This window comes from Mobula hypostoma, chromosome 27 (genome assembly GCF_963921235.1).
Source record: "Mobula hypostoma chromosome 27, sMobHyp1.1, whole genome shotgun sequence".
NCBI lineage: Eukaryota > Metazoa > Chordata > Chondrichthyes > Myliobatiformes > Myliobatidae > Mobula > Mobula hypostoma.
The window spans coordinates 20,744,705-20,766,359 of NC_086123.1; the positions used below are offsets into that span (position 1 = coordinate 20,744,705).

The 21,655-nt window shown below is 40.6% G+C and overlaps 1 protein-coding gene across 3 annotated transcripts; it reads right to left on the reverse strand.

Moving 5' to 3' along the window:
* Positions 1 to 40: 40 nt before the first annotated feature.
* hvcn1 (hydrogen voltage-gated channel 1) lies at positions 41 to 21,329 on the reverse strand. Of its 3 annotated transcripts, none has more exons than XM_063034628.1 (6): positions 21,125 to 21,329; positions 15,018 to 15,212; positions 8,677 to 8,781; positions 3,920 to 4,151; positions 2,658 to 2,770; positions 41 to 2,584 (listed from the first exon to the last, which is right to left on the reverse strand). In XM_063034628.1, the coding sequence occupies exons 2-6, from the start codon at positions 15,177 to 15,179 to the stop codon at positions 2,495 to 2,497; spliced, it is 702 nt and encodes a 233-aa protein (XP_062890698.1). In that variant the 5' UTR covers positions 15,180 to 15,212; positions 21,125 to 21,329; the 3' UTR covers positions 41 to 2,494. The 3 variants fall into 3 exon arrangements, with proteins under 3 accessions (XP_062890698.1, XP_062890697.1, XP_062890699.1); XM_063034627.1 differs by lacking the exon at positions 21,125 to 21,329 and adding an exon at positions 16,319 to 16,658; XM_063034629.1 differs by lacking the exon at positions 21,125 to 21,329 and adding an exon at positions 16,066 to 16,095.
* Between the last annotated feature and the right edge of the window lie 326 nt (positions 21,330 to 21,655).

Sequence of the window (21,655 nt, forward strand, 5' to 3'; positions counted from 1 at the left end):
TGTTGAAACTATATACAGATCCTCCCCACTTTATGAATGCTTTGTATGTTGAGCCCCACATACAAGTGTGTTTGGGGAATGCATTTATCAGCTGCTGTGGGGCTATAAATGGTCATTCTTGAATGAGTTGGAATTTTGCCATATTGAACCCAAAAAGAACAATTCCATGTCCTTTTACACGTTCTACTTAAGGCATGTCACCTGCTGTCCTTTTAAAAACTATCATTAGCATTTAACACACCATCTGCAGTAAAATCTTTTAAAGAATATCATGAGCCTGAAATAGGCTTGGGCTAAATTCATTAATAGCAGCTTTATCATTAGAATGGCAAAACTAGATTTAAGATGCTTCTGGAGACTATCCATTCCTATGGGGCAATTCACCTCTGCAGGCATCCTCCGCCTTATAGAAACTCTGTAGCTGTAGCTGTTGCTGTTTGGGTTGCTCAGGAACAGAGCCCTGTCATTACCTAGGAAGAACCTACACAGTATACTTTTAGCTGTGTGTAATGGATGGGGAAAATAGGGTGCTGGTTGAAAACGAAATGCAAAAATACTGCTGTACACTACAATGTTCTAATGTATAACCCTTTAAAATAAATCACCAAGCTACATTTCCTTAGTTTTAAATAATGTTTTACATGGCAATTCTATATTATAAGACTAAACAATTAATGTAAAATACAGAAAATGAATGACCATACTCCTGACATGAAGTACCAAATAGTCAAAAAATTTTGCCGCTAATCAGTCTACAGTTCTTAATATGTGTTTATTTTGCATAGCACTTGAAACAAAATTCACGATTTGAGCTAGTTTTCATAAAAAGCAATTCAGTCTACCATAGACACACATCACCCGGGCCAGACAGTTTCCTGAACCAAAATTGGTGCAACTTGTTCACTATATCCTGGCTACCCTACATTCACAAGTCAAAGGCTTAATATTCTCAAAGATGTTTGCTGTTTATCTGAGAATTTTACTTCCTATATAGTGGATAAACAGCAGTTTACTATTCCCAATTTTTTTTAAAAATGTGTATATATTCCAAAGGAAAAGACATTTTATAAATCAATGTATGACAATCTACTTGATGTGAATCTTGTAATGCGAATTTCCATAATGTTTGGAAAGTTAACATTTTAAACAATGAACCTGAAAGCACATTAATGAAACTCCCTGAATTTATTAGAATTCAGATTTCCAGGTCAATATTCACTATGAATTATGGCAAACTAATGAAAGAATATATGTAATTATATTTAAATACAGGTGGCATGTCATTTATTTTGCAATGTTCTGTATAAGCCTCATCACTCACTAGTCAATAATCACAAACAGATTGATATTCAGTATTGAAATGCCCTAGTTTTGAAACCCATTCACTAGAAAGCAGTATATTTTCTAAACAAAGGGACACAACTCTTCAAATGGAAAGCAAAGTTCTACATCCGCTCTTCACCTTCCCTTTCTGCAAAGTATTGAGAAAGCAAACTTAATCAAGAGTCCAAAGGAGAAAATACACAGATGGATTTCACACAACTGAAAAAGGCACCAATTTTCCAAGTGAATATCCTGATGGATTCTAAATTGCACTCTTTAAAAAATTTGACTGTTTTGGAAGCTTAAAATCAGTTTGGTACTTTAAAGTCCATCATGGAGACTGCAAATACATTTCAGTTGCATCATGTAACTGAGCTACATTGCTGAGAAAGTGTAGATACAATTCTAGATCTGCTCAATAATATCCAGTTGTTGGTGCAATGACTTGCAATTAATTGCACTATCTCAAGGTTACACATGAAATACTGAGGATAATTACTGCTGTGATAATTATTCCCCTGAAAGGAACTGCATCTTGAAGGTACTTGGATGAGTCATTCTTTGTAGAGAGCACACATCCCTGTTTACAGGGAAAAAATAAGTACAAGGCAAAGCTCTGACAGAAATTTAGTCACATCTGGTAATTTACCAGAAGTAACAAAGGGAGAATAGCGCATCTGACTCCAGATCAAATCAAAATGCAAATCACTTGTTATTGAAATAAAAATAGCCCTTAATAAATTGTCATTTTAGTTATGGTGGCGACAAGGAGGATGTAAAAGAGGCAGATACAATTCTAAAGGCATTAGGACAGATACTTGGTTAGGAAAGGAATTCAGGGATATGGGCCTGTCTGTGGATTGGCTTCATAGCTGGCAAAACAAGTTGGGCTGAACATTTGCCACTTCTGTGCTCTAAATGCCGACTCTATTGAAATAACACACTTGGCATTGTAAAGAACAGGCTGCTAATCAACATACTGTTTGATAATACTACAAATTACCGGTAAATAAAACTGTCGCTGTCAAGTCTTTGGTTTATTTTGAAATACAAGGTTAATTAACAATTTATGGTAATTTTGTTTTCTTGGAAAACTGGAACGTCTCAGTTGATAGTCTGCAAGATACTGTTACAAAGTAATTTCATCTGCTGTTCTTAATGCAGTCTTCATTTAACACACCTTTAAAGAAGTTTCTTCATTGATCTGATAGTTTATTCTGTGCTCCTGGAGCAATCGACAAAGTCTCTCAACTTCTTGTGTCTGCAAAAGGAATGACAATTTAAAATCTAGTCATTTAAAAATGAACACTTTTCTTCAAGGTGGATGCTCTTACCAGTTCAGTGCACTGACTTTGGAGCTCACCCACTTTCTGACTGAGATTGTTGTTGGCACGTTTCAGTTCAATTTCTTTCTTCTTTTGCCGTGACTTCATAGTCAGAAAGATTCCTTTACAACAAAAATTGGAAGATAATTATGAAATTCACACAATGGTCAGTTGTCCTTACATTTTAGAAGCCATATCCAATACGATATAATCCGAGTAGGCAGCGATTATAACAACCTCCCTGCAATACAGGTGATTTACAAAATTGACCCAACTCCGTTTGGTCAGCCTGAAAATTTTAACTTTACTGTCCTCGCAGTCTTCTCATGAAGAGTCGTGGTGACTGGAGGCACCACGTAAAAGCCTCAGCTTGATCAATCAATTCCTTTAGGACATTAAAATTTCAGGCACAAGCCTCAAGAAAGTTAGAATTTATAATAAACCTAACAGCAGCAAATACACATCCTGTTTTTACATTTAAAAATTATATTTTCAGTCAAGATGGTAAAAATACATTAAGCAAAAAATGATTCAGTATTCAAATTACATTATTTTATATAGTGTCAAGAGGATTAGAATATAAAAGCAAGGATGTATTGTTGAAGAATTAAAAGCAGTGGTCAGACCACACGAGGAAGTATTGTCAGCAGTTTTGGACTCCTTATCTAAGAAAGGATGTGCTGGCATGGGAGAGGGTCCAGAGGAGGTTTAGGACAATTATCCCAAGAATGAAAGGGTTAACATACAAGGAGCACATGTCGGTTCAGGACCTGTACTCTCTGGAGTTTAGGAGAATGAGGGACGATCTCAGTGAAACCTACTGAATATTGAAAGGCCTAAATAGAGTGGACATGGAGAGGTTGATTCCAACAGTGGGGGAGTCTAGGACTAGAGGGCATAATCTCAGAATACATGAACATTCCTTTGGAACAGAGATGGAGGAACTTTACCCAGAGGTTGGTGTATCAAATGGAACTTATTACCATGGACAGCTCTGGAGGCCAAGTCATTGGGTATATTTAAAGCGGAGGTTGGCTCTTGATTAGTAAGGGAGTCAAAGGTTACATGGAGATGGCTGGAGAATAGGGTTGGGAGGGATAATAAATCAGCCACGATGGAATGGCAGAGCAGACTTGATGGGCTGCATGGCTGAATTCTGCTCCTGTTCTTGTGGTATTCTGCAGTCTATGCCAAGTGAAAATACTTATAACAAAGAGATCCATTTCCCCACCTCTTCCCTACATTTAAAGATACTCTATAATAAAATGTACCATTTATTATTCTTGCCACTCTCCATAGTCGTAATAGTATGAGCAAGCCCAGACCATCAAAAGCATCTTCCCGGGAAATGTAGACAATATCGAGAATGAATGATATAATTACTATGACGCCATCCAGAACTTCAAATTTGTGCCAGAAAAATTCTAAGCGGAAGGCATACAATTTCCCAGCTAACTCCAGAATAAAGACAGTCAGAATAGTAATACTCAGGTAGTGAAACACCTGTAAAAGACAGAACATTATTAAATCCACGGCAAAAAGCAATTAAATAAAAGAATACCGATTTGGAGCAAAAAAAAAGGCAGATCGTCTTACTGGCAGACATTTCATTACAACGTACATTATCTTCTCTGTTTTCTTGTTGCCATCGGCGTGACTTGCAAGTTTTTTGAGGGGAGGGATGGGGGCATGATGTTCTTGTTGCTGTCTGGTGCGAGTTGTTAGTTTTTTTGCGTGGGGTGGGGAGTTGATAATTGTGTGGCTGTTTGCAAGATTTGTTTTTCTTTTAATGACTTCCATGCGTTGTTTCACGGCTATCTAGAGAAGACGAATCTCAGCGTTCTATACGCTTGGATAATAAATGAACCTTCAAACCTTTTTATTAATTTAGTAATGACCTTGACAATCCACTGACAAAACAAATAATCACTAGTTTTCTCATTCCCCATAGAGTAAATATACAAGTGTATCAGTTGTTTGTGGCACAGTCTACGTTAGCAAAATCTTAATATAGTGAGTGACATCTAAACACTAAATAAAGCTTCGGCTCGAGGACCCCAGTCGCAGGATGGGTTGAATAGGTTAGGACTTTATTTCCTGGAGCATAGGAGAATGGGGGGGGGGGGAGATTTAACAGAGGTACAGTATATAAAATTATGAGTAGCCTTTTCCGCTGAGGATGGGTAAGACTAGAACTAGAGGTCATGGGTTAAGGCTGAAAGGTGAAATGTTTAAGGGGCACCTGAGAGGGATCTTCTTCACTCGGAGGGTGGAGGGAGTGTGGAACGAGCTGCCAGCACAAGTGGTGGATGCGGGTTTGATGTCAACATTTAAGAAAAGTTTGGGTAAGTACAAACCCCATTTCCAGAAAAGTTGGGATATTTTCCAAAATGCAATAAAAACAAAAATCTGTGATATGTTAATTCACGTGAACCTTTATTTAACTGACAAAAGTACAAAGAAAAGATTTTCAATAGTTTTACTGACCAACTTAATTGTATTTTGTAAACATACACAAATTTAGAATTTGATGGCTGCAACACACTCGACAAAAGTTGGGACAGGGGCATGTTTACCATTGTGTTACATCACCTTTTAATAACACTTTTTAATCGTTTTGGAACTGAGGATACTAATTGTAGTAGATTTGCAATTGGAAGTTGTGTCCATTCTTGCTTGATATAAGACTTCAGCTGCTCAACAGTCCGTGGTCTCCGTTGTCTGATTCTCCTCTTCATGATGCACCATACATTTTCAATAGGAGATAGATCTGGACTGGCAGCAGGCCAGTCAAGCACACACACTCTGTGTCTACAAAGCCACGCTGTTGTAGCCTGTGCAGAATGTGGTCTGGCATTGTCCTGCTGAAATAAGCATGGACGTCCTGGGAAGAGACGTCGCCTTGATGGCAACATACGTCTCTCTAAAATCCTAATATACACCTCAGAGTCAATGGTATCTTCATATACATGCAACTCACTCATGCCGTGGGCACTGATGCACCCCCATACCATCACAGATGCTGGCTTTTGCTCCTTTCGCTGATAACAATCTGGATGGTCGTTTTCATCTTTGGCACGGAGAACTCGACGCCCGCTTTTTCCGAAAACTAGCTGAAATGTGGACTCATCTGACCACAGCACACGGTTCCACAGTCTTTCGGTCCATCTGAGATGAGCTCGGGCTCAGAGAACTCGCCGACGTTTCTGCATAGAGTTGATGTATGGCTTCCTCCTTGCATAATACAGTTTCAAGTTGCATTTCTGGATGCAGCAACAGACTGTGTTGAGTGACAATGGTTTTCCGAAGTACTCCCGAGCCCAGGTGGCTATAATTGTCACAGTAGCATGACTTTTCTGTGCACTTTTCAATCTTATTTTAACTCTGTCCCAACTTTTGTTGAGTGTGTTGCAGCCATCAAATTCTAAATTTGTGTATGTTTACAAAACACAATTAAGTTGGTCAGTAAAACTATTGAAAACCTTTTCTTTGTACTTTTGTCAGTTAATTAAAGGTTCACGTGAATTAACATATCACAGATTTTTGTTTTTATTGCATTTTGGAAAATATCCCAACTTTTCTGGAAATGGGCTTTGTACATGGATGGCAAGGGTATAAAGGGATATAGTCCAGGTGTGGGTCGATGGGACTAGGCAGAACAACAGTTCAGCACAGACTAGATGGGCCAAAAGGCCTGTTTCTGTGCTGTCGTGCTCTATAACTCAAACTTTCAATTCAACAGCATATTGATTTTCAAGGCTGTAGAGTTTAGATCCACGTACTAGACCACATGGGGGACAACAGCAATAATGAAATTATTTTTCAGCATGTGCTCAACTGTTTTGACTTTCCTTGGCTCCATATTCATCAATCAGGCAAAAAAAATTATAAACACACACAAAGAATTTACTGCACTAGTTGAAAATGGAGACTAGCATGAACAAATTTGACAAGGATTGGGATTATTTTTAAATAGATTGAAGACTTTTAAAAAAATTTATAGTTAATAGCAATAGAATTTAAACAGTACACAGTGACGCCTTTGAGATAAATAAATTTGTGAAGTGGAGTCCGGAGTATTGATGATGGCAGCAATGTGCTTTTCAAACTCAATCATTTGGACTCCTGAAATGGTTTTCATTAGATTCAACTGCGGAAGGGCAAGAGAGTTGAAATCAAATGCTAACATGAATATCTTCAGTAAAAAAAAAACAAGGTAGCTTCACATTGACTGAAGTTGGAAATACAATTAGTTCCTCATCACTAGTCAATGAGTAAGATGAGGGGTGATCGTAGAATGCTGGAGAAATAACTTCAAACGAAGAACCTCAGTGCCTCTGGACAACATCACACAGGGACCGTGGGGTGGGGTGGGGAGGGGGGAGGATGCTAGCAAGTATAAACATGGATCAAAGAAGAAAAAGAGACTGCAACATTGTTCTAATTATGTACAAAATAACCATCTAGGCTCAGTTCTATTTTCTTGTACATTTGAACACATCTGTTTTCTTTTGCTTTGTTTATCAAAATAAAGAATTTGAATTAGTCACTTTTCATTTCAGCTATTTACAGCTGTATATTTAAAATGCCTTGTGCTCCAGTGATGAGTTAATTTGAACTCACCGTTTAACTTCAATTGAAATTTCCACCATTAATTACGCTACCACGAAATTAACAGATTTCACGATATGTGCCAGTGATATTAAACCTGATTCTGTGTTGTAGACCAGTGTCTGTCTGTTACATTAGAGTTTCAATTGAGTGTCAGCAGTTTAAAGCTACAACAGCTGTGTGATAGGCCACCTTCCCATTTTCAGTTCAGAAACTGACTTCCTACTAGCTGATAAAACTTAGATTGGGGGCAATACCAGAAAATTCAAGGATTCAAAGTAGATTATCAAAGTATGTATACAGAATACTACTCTGCTATCCGTCCTCCTGTAGGCAGCCACGAAACAAAGAAACACTATGGAACCCGTTCAAGAAAACATCAAACGCGCGGAAAAAAAAAACAAATTGCGCAAATGGCAAAAAGCGAGCGAACACAGAACATCAAAGCGGGAGTCCAGTAGCATTTAGTTTAGTCGATTCAGTGCCGCACCGCCAGCCCATCGGCAGTGCGACTCACAGAACTGTACAAGTGGAGGTGAGATAGTGGAGAACGCTCATGGCCGTTTCAGAGATGGGACATGAAGAAAACACAGCAATAGCAATAGATAATAAATCACAGAATGGATTGGGATTGTGTGGGGAAATGGAGAAGAGTTTTTATTGAACTAAAGGAAGATTAGCAAATGCAAAAGTTGCCAGGCTGACAAAAGTAATACAGCTTTATATCAAATTGACAGTAAATCAAGGTAAACATACAGGAGATAGAGGGCACCCATACAAAGGAGCCTCCAGAGGGCCTAAATTTGTTGTGGTTTGGAGGCTTATGTGCCTCCGAAAGATGGGGAGAGCAATGTCGGCTGGAGTCAGGGCTTTGTGCGTTGGCTCTTGGTAGGGTCACCCGTGCCAAACAGGTCAAAGGGTAGAGGCCAGACTCAAAGTGGTCCACTAGTCCTCCAGGTTCCGGGGCTCAGCTCAGGGCTAACAACCCTGACTGGCAAAACAAAACCGTAATGAAGAATCATTCTACATCGGAGAGTAGTGGTGTTCCTGAGTCTCTACCCAGGCCTTGCATGACTGTCGGTGGTGAAATCCAAGAGGAAGCTACTGACATGATGAAGGAAGCCCTGAACACCGCCAGAGATGGAAGACCTTCATTGCTGCCCTAAATACCAGTGGCGTAACAGGCAGTAAGTGCACAAAAGAAAGGGTGATGAAAAGTCAGAATGTTGTCCCCAGAAATTCTGAGCAGCTGCCACTCTGACCCCAGACTCCTGTGTGCATCTCCACACCACAGTAACTGACACCCAGTGGGGTTCCATCCTTCAGCTTTTTCACTTCTGTTATGTGCTTCAATGGTTTATAAATGCAAAGCATTACTGTGGAAATCAGATATAATAAAAAATGTATTTAATCATACCTGGGGGGCTATTTTCTCCTTGTCTGCCTCAACAATCGATAAATCAATTAGCAACTCACAAAGCACGAACAGGGCATCCAAAATGACCAAACACACAACGGCAATCTATTTATTTAAAAAAAAATCAAAATTAAAGTACAATGTATCAAGCAGGTACAGCAAACATGACCGTCACACACTGTTTGAGCTAATCCTATTCAAAGCAGGCTTTTAACTTCCCTGCTCAAGTTCAATGTAATCAACTTCTTTGGCTGCCTGGAAACAGAAGACAGCTTTAGAAATTTTTTTTTTTTAAATATCAATATCAATGATAAATCTGATTCCAATTCCTGTCTCTACAACCTTAACCATTTTTGATCATTGAGTAATTTAAGAAACACCGAGTATATTCAAGGCAGAGATTTAAAAAAATAGTTACTGACAAGATTAATGGATATGGGAAAATAAAACAGGTGAACATAATCTTTTTTTAAAATTGTTCAGTAAGCTTGGTATTCTCTGGTTATTCACTTCCACATTTCTAAAACGTTAATTTCAGTTCTGAATAATTAACGTTTCATCGCCAGCAGCTAATATAAGAAATTAAAGTAGTGGGTACACAGATGGCCAAATTCAGCTCCATTTACCTTAATTTTTTTTTAATATTCTTTAGTGATGAGGCAGCTTACTATCTTTTTAAAATATTATCCAAAAAATAGTGCTGGCTATAAAACATGGCCATCATTAGAAAGTTTAATTGGTTGAAGGCTGTTTAAAATCTCTTCTAGTACCAACTACATTGATCTTTAATATTACTGTCAGTGAGGTAGTAAAATTACATTAATGTTCAACATTTGAGAAATAAAGGTAATTACATTTTTTGTTATTGCATCACAAGGCCAAACTCAGTGTACAAAGAACCTTCACAAAATACTGGGTGCTAACTTCGCACAGGCAAATAATTTCAATGCAGCCTAGTGCATAATAAGTTAATCTGCCACAACTGAAGCACCGTGTAGAATTCCGGTTGCCACAGTTTGGAGAGTTTCAGAAAAGACTTTCTGGAATAGTTCTGGGGAGGAGGAATTTTGATGATAACTCTAAGCCAGGGTTCCTGAACTTTTATGCTGTGGACCCCAGATTGGGAACCCCCGCTCTAAACAGAGAGGGTTCGCTTGCTCTCAACGGAGGAAAGGCAGCAGAGGGGAAGATTTAAGAGATGTACAAGTTCATAATGGATTTTATTGGTTAAAACAGAAAAAACATTAATGAATTAGAGCACACAGATTAAAATGTAAACATACTTTGTTTCAAAGTGGTTTATGAACTACAGCTTACATAGTACTTAAGAAATAGAAGCTTCAGGCAGAACAACATCATTCATGGAGTCAGGCCTCAACTCCTGTCCTGCCTAAACCTTTTAACCGTACATTTCTCCAAAATCCTGTCAACTTTATGCTTGAATACTTTGATTCCTAAGGTTGTCATAGCCAGGGTTGGTAGTGGGGACAAGCTCCCACTATCTCTAAAGAGCTCCAAATGGCATGCGACTCTAACAGCCTCTGACAACCAAGTCCAACTCTTGGCTTTCACGTGTGGTTTAGCTACTAGGCCCGGCGGAACTGTTTCAACTGACAAGAGAAGGGGCAAAGGCGGACCACTGGTGCCTCAAAACCAGTTGCATTGGGTAGGTGGGGCTCGTCAGCCTTGGACGGCAGCCCGCCTAGGAGAAGGAAAACTGATTTGAAACCTCCACTGCCTTGTGGCCATACCCACCCTGCTGGAAAGGGGGGAGGGGAGGGAATGTCGACTCAAACCATGAGACGCCTGCGTCGGGCATTTTCATGCCTTACAAGGCACAGATTGGAAGTCTGTGTGGGGCGCCATTCCTCACACAGACTAGAGCAATGCGTGATTAAGTGCCTTGCTCAAGGGCACAAACACACTGCCACAGCTGAGGCTCAAACTAGTGACCTTCAGATCACTAGACGAATGCCTTAACCATTTGGCCACATGCCCAACACTACTGTTGGAAAGGCTTCGGGAGTAAACCCCGAGGAAGAAATCTGGAGCCAGGGTACGGGTACCCAACACACATAAAAGTTGCCGGGTCTCGGCCCGAAACGTTGACTGTACTTCTTCCTAGAGATGCTGCCTGGCCTGCTGCGTTCACCAGCAACCTTTATGTGTGTTGCTTGAAATTGCAACATCTGCCGACTTCCTCGTGTTTACAGGTACCCAAGGCAGTTTGATATTGTTTACAACTTCACTCTGGCAACCTCTGCGATGACACTGGTGCCAAACTGTATCAGCGCTTGCCCTTCCCTTGGACTACAACAGTGACGCGGAGATGGGGAGCCCACTGCATGGGCAACAGCCGGTACTTCAAATCACCCCAGCCAGGCTCGTGCCCTGGAGAGGACACAGACCACCAGAGGCGCAAACCCATGGTCCCCTGGGATTGACGGCAACCTGCTACTACATTCACAGAGAGAGAAGAACTAGTATAATATTTTATCCAATCCTGGACACCAGGCTTTTGGATGGATGAGAGTCCTGGAGAGTGCTACATCAGAGCAAGTCAGAACCGTACAAGAGTACATAATTGGACAGATGCTTGAGAGAATATAATTTGCAGGGCTACTGGGGGGTAAGAGCATGGGAACGAAGTAGACTAATATATTTGTACAGACACCTACCACTCAACAGACTAAAGAGCCTCCTCTGTGATGGTAATCACCCTTCCCTCTAAGCTGCGTGGGTGCGCGGCCACACAAGAACTGAAGTGCTCTATGCACATAGCCACTGCTGCTGCGAAGCTGAAATTTTCTTTTGTATAGTGTTAATATAATTTTTAAATTACGCTAATATAATTGTGAAATGCCCTGTAATTAATTATGTATTAATGAATATAATCCCGCTAGCTAAGGACGTTTCTATTCATCTGTTTTAAAATAGACATCCTTTCCACATCTACTCTGTCTAGGCCTTTCAACATTTAAAAGGTTTCAATGAGATACTCGCTGTTAATTAAGAGTCCAGCAAGTGCAGGCCCAGAGCCAAATGTTCCTCACATGGTAACCCTTTCATTCCCAGAATCATCCTTGTGAACCTCGTCTGAACCCTCTCCAATGTCAGCACGTTCTTTCTTAGAAAAACAGCCCAAAACTGTTCACAATACTCAAAGTGAGGCCTCACCAGTGCCTCATAAAGCCTCAGCATTACATCCCTGCTCTTATACAGTATTCCAGACCTCTTGAAATGAATGCTAACATTGCATTTGCCTTCTTCACCACCAACTCAACCTGCAAATTAAACTTTAGGGTGTTCTGCACGAGGACTTCAAAGTCCCTTTGTATCTTTTTAAAAAAAATTTTCTCTGCATTTAGAAACTAGTCTGCACGTTCACTTCTTCTACTAAAGTGCATTTTACAGCATTGTATATCATTTTCCACTTTCTTGCTCATTCTATTAAAATGTTCTCCATATACAAAAATCTGCAGCTTGGGAACAATGAAATGTATCTGACAAGCTCTTCTCTTTCCATGTATTAAATGGTGTGAATGACCCACACTCCATTTGTAGAAAAGGACAGGTCAAGGGAATCAATCCGATTTTTGTTACAGAGTCCGACATTTATTCCAGCATCAATTTTAAAAACAGACATTTAAAATAGTGATTAATATTACACCTGACTACCATAAAAATGCATTTTGTTTTATGAGTAGTCATAGTCATTGATCCCGGGGGAAATTGGTTTTCGTTACAGTTGCACCATAAATAATTAAATAGTAATAAAACCATAAATAGTTAAATAGTAATATGTAAATTATGCCAGGAAATAAGTCCAGGACCAGCCTATTGGCTCAGGGTGTCTGACCCTCCAAGGGAGGAGTTGTAAAGTTTTTGCTCCCCTTGTAAATTTGCTCCCCTTATTTGTGAATGAAAATTAAAATGAATGGACGTCACTGACAGCTAAACAAGAAATATTTGCAGATGCTGGAAGTCCAAAGCAACACCCACAAAATGCTGGAGGAACTCAGCAGGCCAGGCAGCATCTATGGAAAAGAGTAAACAGTCAACGTTTCAGGCCGAGACCCTTCATCAGCCCCAAAATGTCGACTGTTTACCCCTTTCCATAGATGTTGCCTGGCCTGCTGAGTTCCTCCAGCATTGTGCGCACGCTGCTTGGATTTCCAGCATCTGCAGATTTTCTCCTATCTGCAAAACCACGACTAAGCGTCTTCCAGATTTATAGAAAGCTTGCTGGTGTGGAATAAAGCATTTAACTGTTTGCAGCTTCAATTTCCTGTTTCATAACCATTGTTTTCAGAAAGCTTGTGTAACGCACAATGAATAGGGTAACACAAGAACAAAAACTGTATTGAGAAAAAAGTCAGTCCATCAGATAAATAATTCAAAGCACCTTGGAATCAGTCTCCCTACTTTAATTTCCTGATGAAGCAAATAACCCCAATGATAAAGATCTTTTCCTAGTCAAAAAAAGCAGTCTTTTATCCAATATCACACTCTAGTGTGCACTGATGTTGCTCAACTCTGACCGACTGCATGCTACAGCTGACCTTTACATTGTATTATACATTGCTGACTTCAATTCGACTTTTAGCCAAGTCATTTAAGGACAGTAAATCTCCACTATGTTTGCTAGTTTGGAAACACATTTCAAACTTCATTTTCTACAGAGTTAAAAAGTGCTTTCAAATATCACACATTACTTCTTTAATCATTCCATCCCCCCAACTGCACATCTGCAACAATAATGCCAGGCCAGTCCAGCTAGTAACAGTAGATCAGCCAATGGGCGGCACAAGTATGGTTAACACAACGCTTTACAGCACAGGCGACCAGGGTTCGATTCCCGCCACTGCCTAGAAAGCGTTTGTATGTTCTCCCCGTTTCCTCCCACAGTCCAAAGATGTATCGGTTGGTAGGTTAACTGATCATTGTAAATTGTCCCCTGATTATTAGGCGAGTGTGTGTGTATATATATATGTATGTATGTGTGTGTGTGTGTGTGTGTTTGTGTGTATATATATATATATATATATATATACATACATACACACACACACACACAGTGTGTGTACTTTATATATACATAAAACAGGGAATTGCTGGACAGCACAAATAAAATTGCTGGACGGCGTGGCTTGTAAAGCCTACTCCGTGCTGTAACTCAACAAGTAAATAAATTTAATGATAATATCAATCTGGAGGGAGGAGAAGATGGAGGGGCGACTCAGTGCGTGCGGCCACTCCAAAATGATATCGTATGTGTTAACTAGGGGGCCGTGCACAATCCTGATTTGATGGAGACGGATGTCAGAAGCACTGAGGAACATCTGGAGAAACTTCTGAAATGCCTGCTTCGCTGCTGCTGCTACTGCAATTTCTGGAGGCGAAGGCCCCAAATCCTCGGCTTTGCCTGTCGCCGGGGCTGGGGTTGAAGCGCGCGGCCGAGATGGTGCTCGGTGTTGGAGAGCTGGTCGGAGGCTCAGAGTTTTCAGACAGACTCGGAGTCGGACTGTGGTCGGGTGCTTCCAGGATGCTGCATCGGCAAGTTTGCGCCGCTGGAGGTTCACCGTCTGCGTAAGATGATGGAACTTTCGAGAGACTTTGAGACTTTTTACTATGCCTATGGTCTGTTCTTATCAAATTACAGTATTGCTTTGCACTGTTGTAACTATATGTTATAATTATGTGGTTTTTGTTAATTTTTAAGTCGGTTTGTCCTGTGTTTCTGTGATATCATTCTGGAAAAACATTGTATCATTTCTTTATGCATGCATTACTAAATGACAATAAAAGAAGACAGCGTGTCCTCATAATTTAAAATCTAAAAATCCCACAATCAATTTTTAGTAAATTTGATAAAGGCACTATGCAGTTAATGTGCGTCAGGTTTCACATACTAAGGGGAAGGACCTTTCATCCTGAAGAGTCCTTGAACTACAGAAGCTTGTGCAACTTGCTCCTGGTTTAGGCAACCTTCACGAAATGGCTTGAATCTCACTTTCTAGATTTTAAAGAATTGTGCGCCACAGTTAATACAAGGGACCCAAAAAGAATTTTTCCTTCTCCCCAGATTAGAGCCTGATAAAAGACAACAATGTAGTGTAAACCAACGCCACAATTAATGCATTACCAGGCAACCAAACCACTGCAGGTTATTCCATAATCCTGTAACTATCTGTGTGCATTTATTGAACAGCACACAATATTTCTGCAACCCTAAGATTGTATATTTCAAGATCAGTTGAGGATAAACTTAAAAGGATTTAAGATCAGTAAAACTCCTGTACTTCTAATTCTCAATCCTTGTGGTTAAATGCAAATAGTACCTGGAACTTCTTGTAGTTAAAAAGCCACTTAAGAACATCCCTGAGAGAACTGAATTTGGAAGGAACACTTTCTTCATCGGCATCTTCATCATACTCATCTTCTTTTTGCCACTTCTGGTAGTCATCACCCACAGTGGTAAAGTATCTTAAGATCCTTGCCATTGATTTAAAAAAATGTTAACAATAACTTCAGTCCTATAAAACAAGCAGATAAAATGCTTCAAAATTTGACAGCCTACCTCCAAAGACAAGCTAAACATTCAGGCGTATTTACAGATTACAGAGCACAGAGACAGAGGAAGTAACAAAGAACTTTATTTAATTTTAACTAAAACATCTGCATTCAACAGGTGCCGTCTATTTTATAGTTTCTAAGTTTGTCAAAAACAACTTCAATCTGTAATAAAAGAGGTTAAAACCACATCTTAAAACTGGGAAGCACATAACTCCAAAATAACAGTGAGGCGTTTAAAAAATAACTGTCAGCCGTTTTCATTTGTCTGAGATAACGCAGCCAATTCCACCGTGGATTCAACTGTAAGGAAATGCATTAACTTGCCCCCCAGCAAACAGCTTTTGGGGAACAGAAATTGGTGGTTTAGTGACTCAAACACGCAACCAATAACACGCACTGATTAAAACCACAAGCCTGACACAACACTGAAAACGCGGCTACTTTCAGGATACCAGCGGACTGCCACGCCAGGTAAAACCCAGTTTGCTCTTGGTTGGCCCCAGAGGGTCCTTGGTAGACTTGTCATTCCAGATTAGCCACAAAAGTATTAAAAAGAACGCTGAAAGGTGCACCTGTCTGTAAAGGAGTCCAAATTATGGGGGGGAAAAGTTTACGGAGCTCTAGGAAATGTTCACTCTTGTAGGAAATGTGACCACAGCAAATTCACACAGCTAGTACACTGGCAAAGACCTTCCAGCGGTGATGCTGATTGAGAGGTAGGGCACCAGGTACAGTAATATCTCAGCAACGGTGCAATAATCCTTCATTATAAACTGCCTTCCGCACTAATTAGGGGCGAATTAAACAACTCACCGGAGCTGCTGTTGCGGGAAAAGCTCTCAGGATCATATGACCGAGCGGAACCAACTCGTGAGCCAAACCCTGCCACAAGCAACTTTTAAGAGTCAGGGCCGTTTATCTGAACCCAGACAGGACCTGTGAAACTCTGAAATGTTGCCCCGCACTAAAAACAGCCGATTTAATAATTTTCACCAGTCACAAGAGGATAAATTCTAAATGCGAATAAAGCACACGCAGAGATCAAAAACGGACTGTAATTACTCACAAGGGGCTTCAACAAACATTCCACACTTTTGGATTTTCAGATGCACTTTGACCCAAATACTGCTCACGCTTTTCCCGAACCTAACCGTTTCCTTCCGCTTTTCGTGACTGAAGCCTTGAAGTTTGTCGTCTTTCCCTTCACCTCCAGCGAGGCTGAGGTTTCGCGAGGCAATTTCACGCACCGGGACCGTGTCCTGGTGGCGCCTCCGGTTTTGTTCTTTCCGACCCGCCGGAACAAGCGGCGCGGCCGCGTCCGCTACCGACTGCTTCAAACCTCGCCATTACCTCTCGTTCCAAAAATAAATTTTATTCATCATAATATATATTCACACAAAAAACAGCGTTTTATATTGTTAGTGTCGTTTGCGCGATACACCGAGAAGCATTTACACTTTCTACATCAGTGCCACCTACTGATTTCGATGAAGTTTTAAACCAAAACGAGCGGATGCAAAGCTCTATAAAGAGATCCTGGCTACTTATAGAAACAATATTGTGTTGAATTCTGATTTTTTTTTGTAAAATACGACCCTAGAAAGTACGCTGAGTTGAGCTGGACTCGAAAGGTGGACTTTTTTTTCCAGCCGGGAGTTGTATTCCAAACTCCGGGCCGCTGTTGTCAGTAAAACTCTGCCCCGGTACAGTAATACACCATTTTTTAAAAAAGGATCCATTCCTTTCCCTGGAGGCCGATGACTGACGTTGGGAGAGCGGTGACCACGAACAGCCCCACTGTGTCCGTGAGCCCGGTTTTCCAGCCTCTACGTACGCCGTGATAAAGTTCTTTCCCGGCTACCACTCGGCCCATCGGGTCCCTGCCGACCATCAGTTACCCATCCATAACATTACCAGCTCCTGGTCCTTTGCCCTCTGTGTGTTCAGCTGCTTGTTTCCATCACCAATACAATGTGTTCCAGACTGCAGCTATCCTCTGGGTGAAGAAATTCTTCCTCAGGTCCCATCTAAACATTTCCCCTCTTACCCCGAAGCTAAAGTGGCCATCATGGACTAGACTACTGTGTGACCTGGACTGCCCTCTCTGGTATCTCTCGTTCTTCTTCCTCATTGCAAATTATTCAAAGCAGGCATGACAAAAAAAAACCCGCAGATAGAACCACAGAACATTACAGCACAGAAACAGGCCTTTTGGCCCTTCCTGGCTGTGCCGAACCATTTTTCTGCCTCGTCCCACTGACCTGCACCTGGACCATATCCCTCCATCCACCTCTCGTCCATGTACCTGTCCAAGTTTTTCTCAAGTGTTAAAAGTGAGCCCGCATTTACCACTTCATCTGGCAGAAGCCCCCTCTAATGTTCCCTTTAAACTTTTCCCCCTTCACCCTTAACCCCTGTCCTCTGTTTTTTTTTCTCCCCCAGCCTCAGTGGAAAAAGCCTGCTTGCATTCACTCTGTCTATACCCACCATAATTTTATATACCTCTATCAAATCTCCCCTCATTCTTCTACGCTCCAGGGAATAAAGTCCTAACCTATTCAACCTTTCTCTGTAACACAGTTTCTCAAGTTCCAGCAACATCCTTGTAAACTTTCTCTGCACTCTTTCAACCTTGTTAATATCTTTCCTGTAATTTGGTGACCAAAACTGCGCACTATACTCCAAATACGAGAATATCAATATTAATACGAGAATTCGAGGTTAAAGACCGATGTTGGAAATCTTACAGGGATTATAACCCCCAAAACGTTGTTTCTCTTTCACAGACTGTGTTTTCCCACCTCAGTTATGGGGGAAAGTTTCCCACTATCACCCTCCTGGTCTGTGACCTCGTGGTTTATGTATCACCTCAGTCAGGTTCTTCTCTCAGCCTCATCTGCTCCGGGGAAAAAAAAACATAACTCCAGTCCTGACATCTCGGTCCAAACGTCGACTGTGTATTAATTGCGACCCGACCAGCATTTTGGGTATGTTGCATCCAGTCTCTCTGATCTTTCCTCGGAAATGAAACACTCCATTCCAAGCAACTGCTTACTGCATCTCACCTGCACTCTCTCCAGTACAATCACGCCATTCCTGTTGTGTGGAGATCAGAACTGGACACAGCACAAAAACAATGTTTCATTATGTTCTACCGGGACCTTCCTGCTTTGGCTAATGAAAGCTGGTATCCTGCATGCACTCACTCCTTACCATCTTGTGGGATACTTGGACTTTGCTTTTCGATTGTTTTTTCCTTCCATAGGAAGGTAATCTCAGAATTTCTCACCTGATACTCCGTATGCTAACCTCTTGCCTACTCTTCTTTGTGCTCACCTCACAACCTCGTTAGAACATCTATCATCAACTCTCATATCAGCTACAAACTTACCAATCATACACCCTGCCTTCCTATCCAGATTGGTAGTGTATGTGACAACAGTGGGAGTCCCATCACCAATTCTAAACAAATTATATAGAAGCAATAGTTAAGAGAATGAGAGGAAATGATCAAACATGATAAAAAAAATGTTAAGAACTTATGATGTTATGTCTTAGTTTGGAAAAAATTAGTAAGTCGAACTTTTGATCCTAAATTTGACTTCGAGAAAAGGTGGGGTTCTTTTGCCCGTTATTATCATTTGATTTGAGTTAATAAAGATGGTCCTTTTCTGATGCTTGGTTGTATGGATTTGGTTGGCAGTTTGATGTCTTTTTTTTATGGAAGCTTGTATGGCGCATAGCTCTGGGTTTGTGCTCCAAATGGGGTTTCCCCCCCTATTTTTAGTTATCAGGGGTTTTCTCTGTTTTAGTTAGTAGGGGTTCTTTTTTTTCTTTCTTTCCTTTTTTTCCATAAAAAAAGCTTTAATACTTTGTTTTTTGATTATTATTGATATACTGTTCAGCCTGGTTAATAGTTTAACTCTTACTCTACATATGGATATGTTATCTCGATTATTTTGATGTATTTTTCTCTGTTGTTGATTTTCAATAATAATTAATAAAAAGATTTAAAAATAACTTTTACAGGTGTATATAAAAAGAATAGCTGAAGCAAACATTAGTCCTTTGGAAGATGAGGCTGGGGAATTAATAGTAGGAAACTGCAGAGATTCCTCTGGATTCACAACAGAAGGCACTTTCAAAGCGTTTGGGGTAGGTGAAGGGCAGTTTAGATAAGGGACTGGTTAACAGAAAACAATCAGAATAAAGAGACCATTTTAAATTAATAATCAGTAACCATGGGGTATCCCAGTGCTACGTTCACAGACTGTTAACGAACTGGGTGAAATGGAAGAGAGACCAAGCATACCATAGATGCAAAGATAGACGTCTGACGAGTTGTGAGGTGAGCACAAAGACCTACAATAGGTTGAGTAGGCAAGAGGATGGTATACAGAGTATCAGGTGGGAAATTATGAGGTTACGCCCCATGGAAGGGAAAAAAAACCCAAAAAGTATAAACTTAAGAGATTCTGCAGATGCTGGAAATATTGTGCAACACAACGCTGGGGGAACTCAGCACCTCAGGCAACATCTATGAAGGTTAATAAACAGTCAACACTTTGGGCTGAGATCCTGCATCAGGACTGGAAAGGAAAAGGGCAAAAGCCAGATTTAAGGAGGTGGGGGTGGGAAGGAGTACAAGGCAGAGTAAGAGTGTGGGGAGGGGAAGTAGTACAAGATGGTAGAAGCTCCCAGCTCCTCATTTCATCCCTTTCCCCCACCCACCTACCTTTCCCCTTATTTGGAAACCAGTAAGAAATTGGAAAGTGTTAGGTGGAAGAGGGAAAGGGTGAGGGAGTCTGATGGGAGAGGACCGTAACCAGGAAAGAAAGGGAAAGGGGCGAAATCAGAGGGAGGTGATGGATGAGGATAAGAGAAGGGAACCAGAATGAAGAATGGAGAAATAGAGAAAGGGGAAAGCATGTGGAAAAAGAAAGAAGGGGCAACAAGAGAAAAGCATATTATTGTTTGTAATGGATTATAAAACGTCATGCAAAAACACCTAGGATGATTGTAGGAAATGCAATAGGTTGTCATACATTAGAACAAAGTTAGTGAAATGTTGGTAATTATTACTAGCAGTATAAAAATTTGATACAACTATTAAGGGCGCTGGTCAGACTGTGAATGGAGAATTGATCAGAGATTGTGAAAGACGAGGGACAGAGTCAGTCCTCTTCAGTGGATCAATATATACCCCACCCTAGACTACAGGTTTGTCTCAGCACCACAAACTGTTATAACAGCATAAACTCCAGAAAATGTACCCAGAATAATTTGCGTATATGTTTATGGTAATGTAAGTCATATTTGCAAATTCATACATACTTTAAGAAAGAAACAGTAATAAAAACTGAAATTGCTCCACCTAGCACATCAGATAGTATCTGTGAAAGGGTAATGTACATTTCCAAATTAAGTTGGTGTGCTGTCAACATGTACTTGATGCCCTTTTCTTTTTAGGTACGTAGACAATTTGTGGAATTGCTGATGGACTATGGTGCCTTCCTATGGTTTTGTCCAGGAGATGGCACCCAGCGACTGTAGCTGGAGAGTGCACTGCTGTGAGGAGTGTACAGTAGCCTTTGAACACCAGAACCATCCCTCTGGCAGTGCCAGTGGCCAAACATGGCTAAGCAATAAAAAAAATAAAGAAAGCTTGAAAAAAACTTCGGTCAGGAGGGTCTGTGAAGGAGAAACATTGTTTTGGGGGGTTAAAATCCTTGTAAGATTTCCACCATCTGCAGTTTTTTTTTTGTTGTGCCTGCTTTGAATAATTTGCAAAAAAAAAATTAGAGACACCCAGTCCCACATTTTCCCATGATGGCCACTTTGGAAAGCCTGAGCTAGCAAATATATTTCTCACCAGAGGTCCATTGAGGTTGTGGTGACTCTGAAGAGTGATTGGGTAATACGGCTTTGTAGAGGGACACATCAGTGCTTTAGCCATGAGGTTCCAGAACTCTTCTGTGTAACTAGCTATTGACTTGGTACCTTAGCAGTTAAGTGCAAGATAAAGCTTAATTACACTATGGACTTTGGAAATTGCCTAATAGGCCTGCACTTTGTATCGAAGCTGTAAAACTGGGTATCCAGTGTCAGTGGCGTCCCTTTAAAGAGCAAGAAACTCAATGTACTTCTGCAACATGTGCCAAGTTGATTTGGAAATGTTCCACATCAACTTTGTGTGGAGCTTTGAGCTTCAATTGTTGTCAGTATGAATAGAAATGTGCATTGTCTGTGAAGTTCCAATGGGAGGCTTGTGGCAGCCATAACCCAACATCAGTTGACGGCTTCAAGAAAAACCATTGTTTATAAAATACCTGCATTTTAAAGAGTGAACACCAAAAGTAGATGTAAATCGACTCCTCTGAAACTTTCATATTTGGATTATTAA

Coding starts and splice junctions, on each gene's coding strand:
- hvcn1 (XM_063034628.1), bottom strand. CDS start 15,179: ATGGCAAGGATCTTAAGATACTTTACCACTGTGGGTGATGACTACCAG. Junction 8,782..15,017: donor TTAACTACAAGAAGTTCCAG/GTACTATTTGCA, acceptor TTAAATAAATAG/ATTGCCGTTGTGTGTTTGGT. Junction 4,152..8,676: donor AGGAGAAAATAGCCCCCCAG/GTATGATTAAAT, acceptor TGTCTTTTACAG/GTGTTTCACTACCTGAGTAT.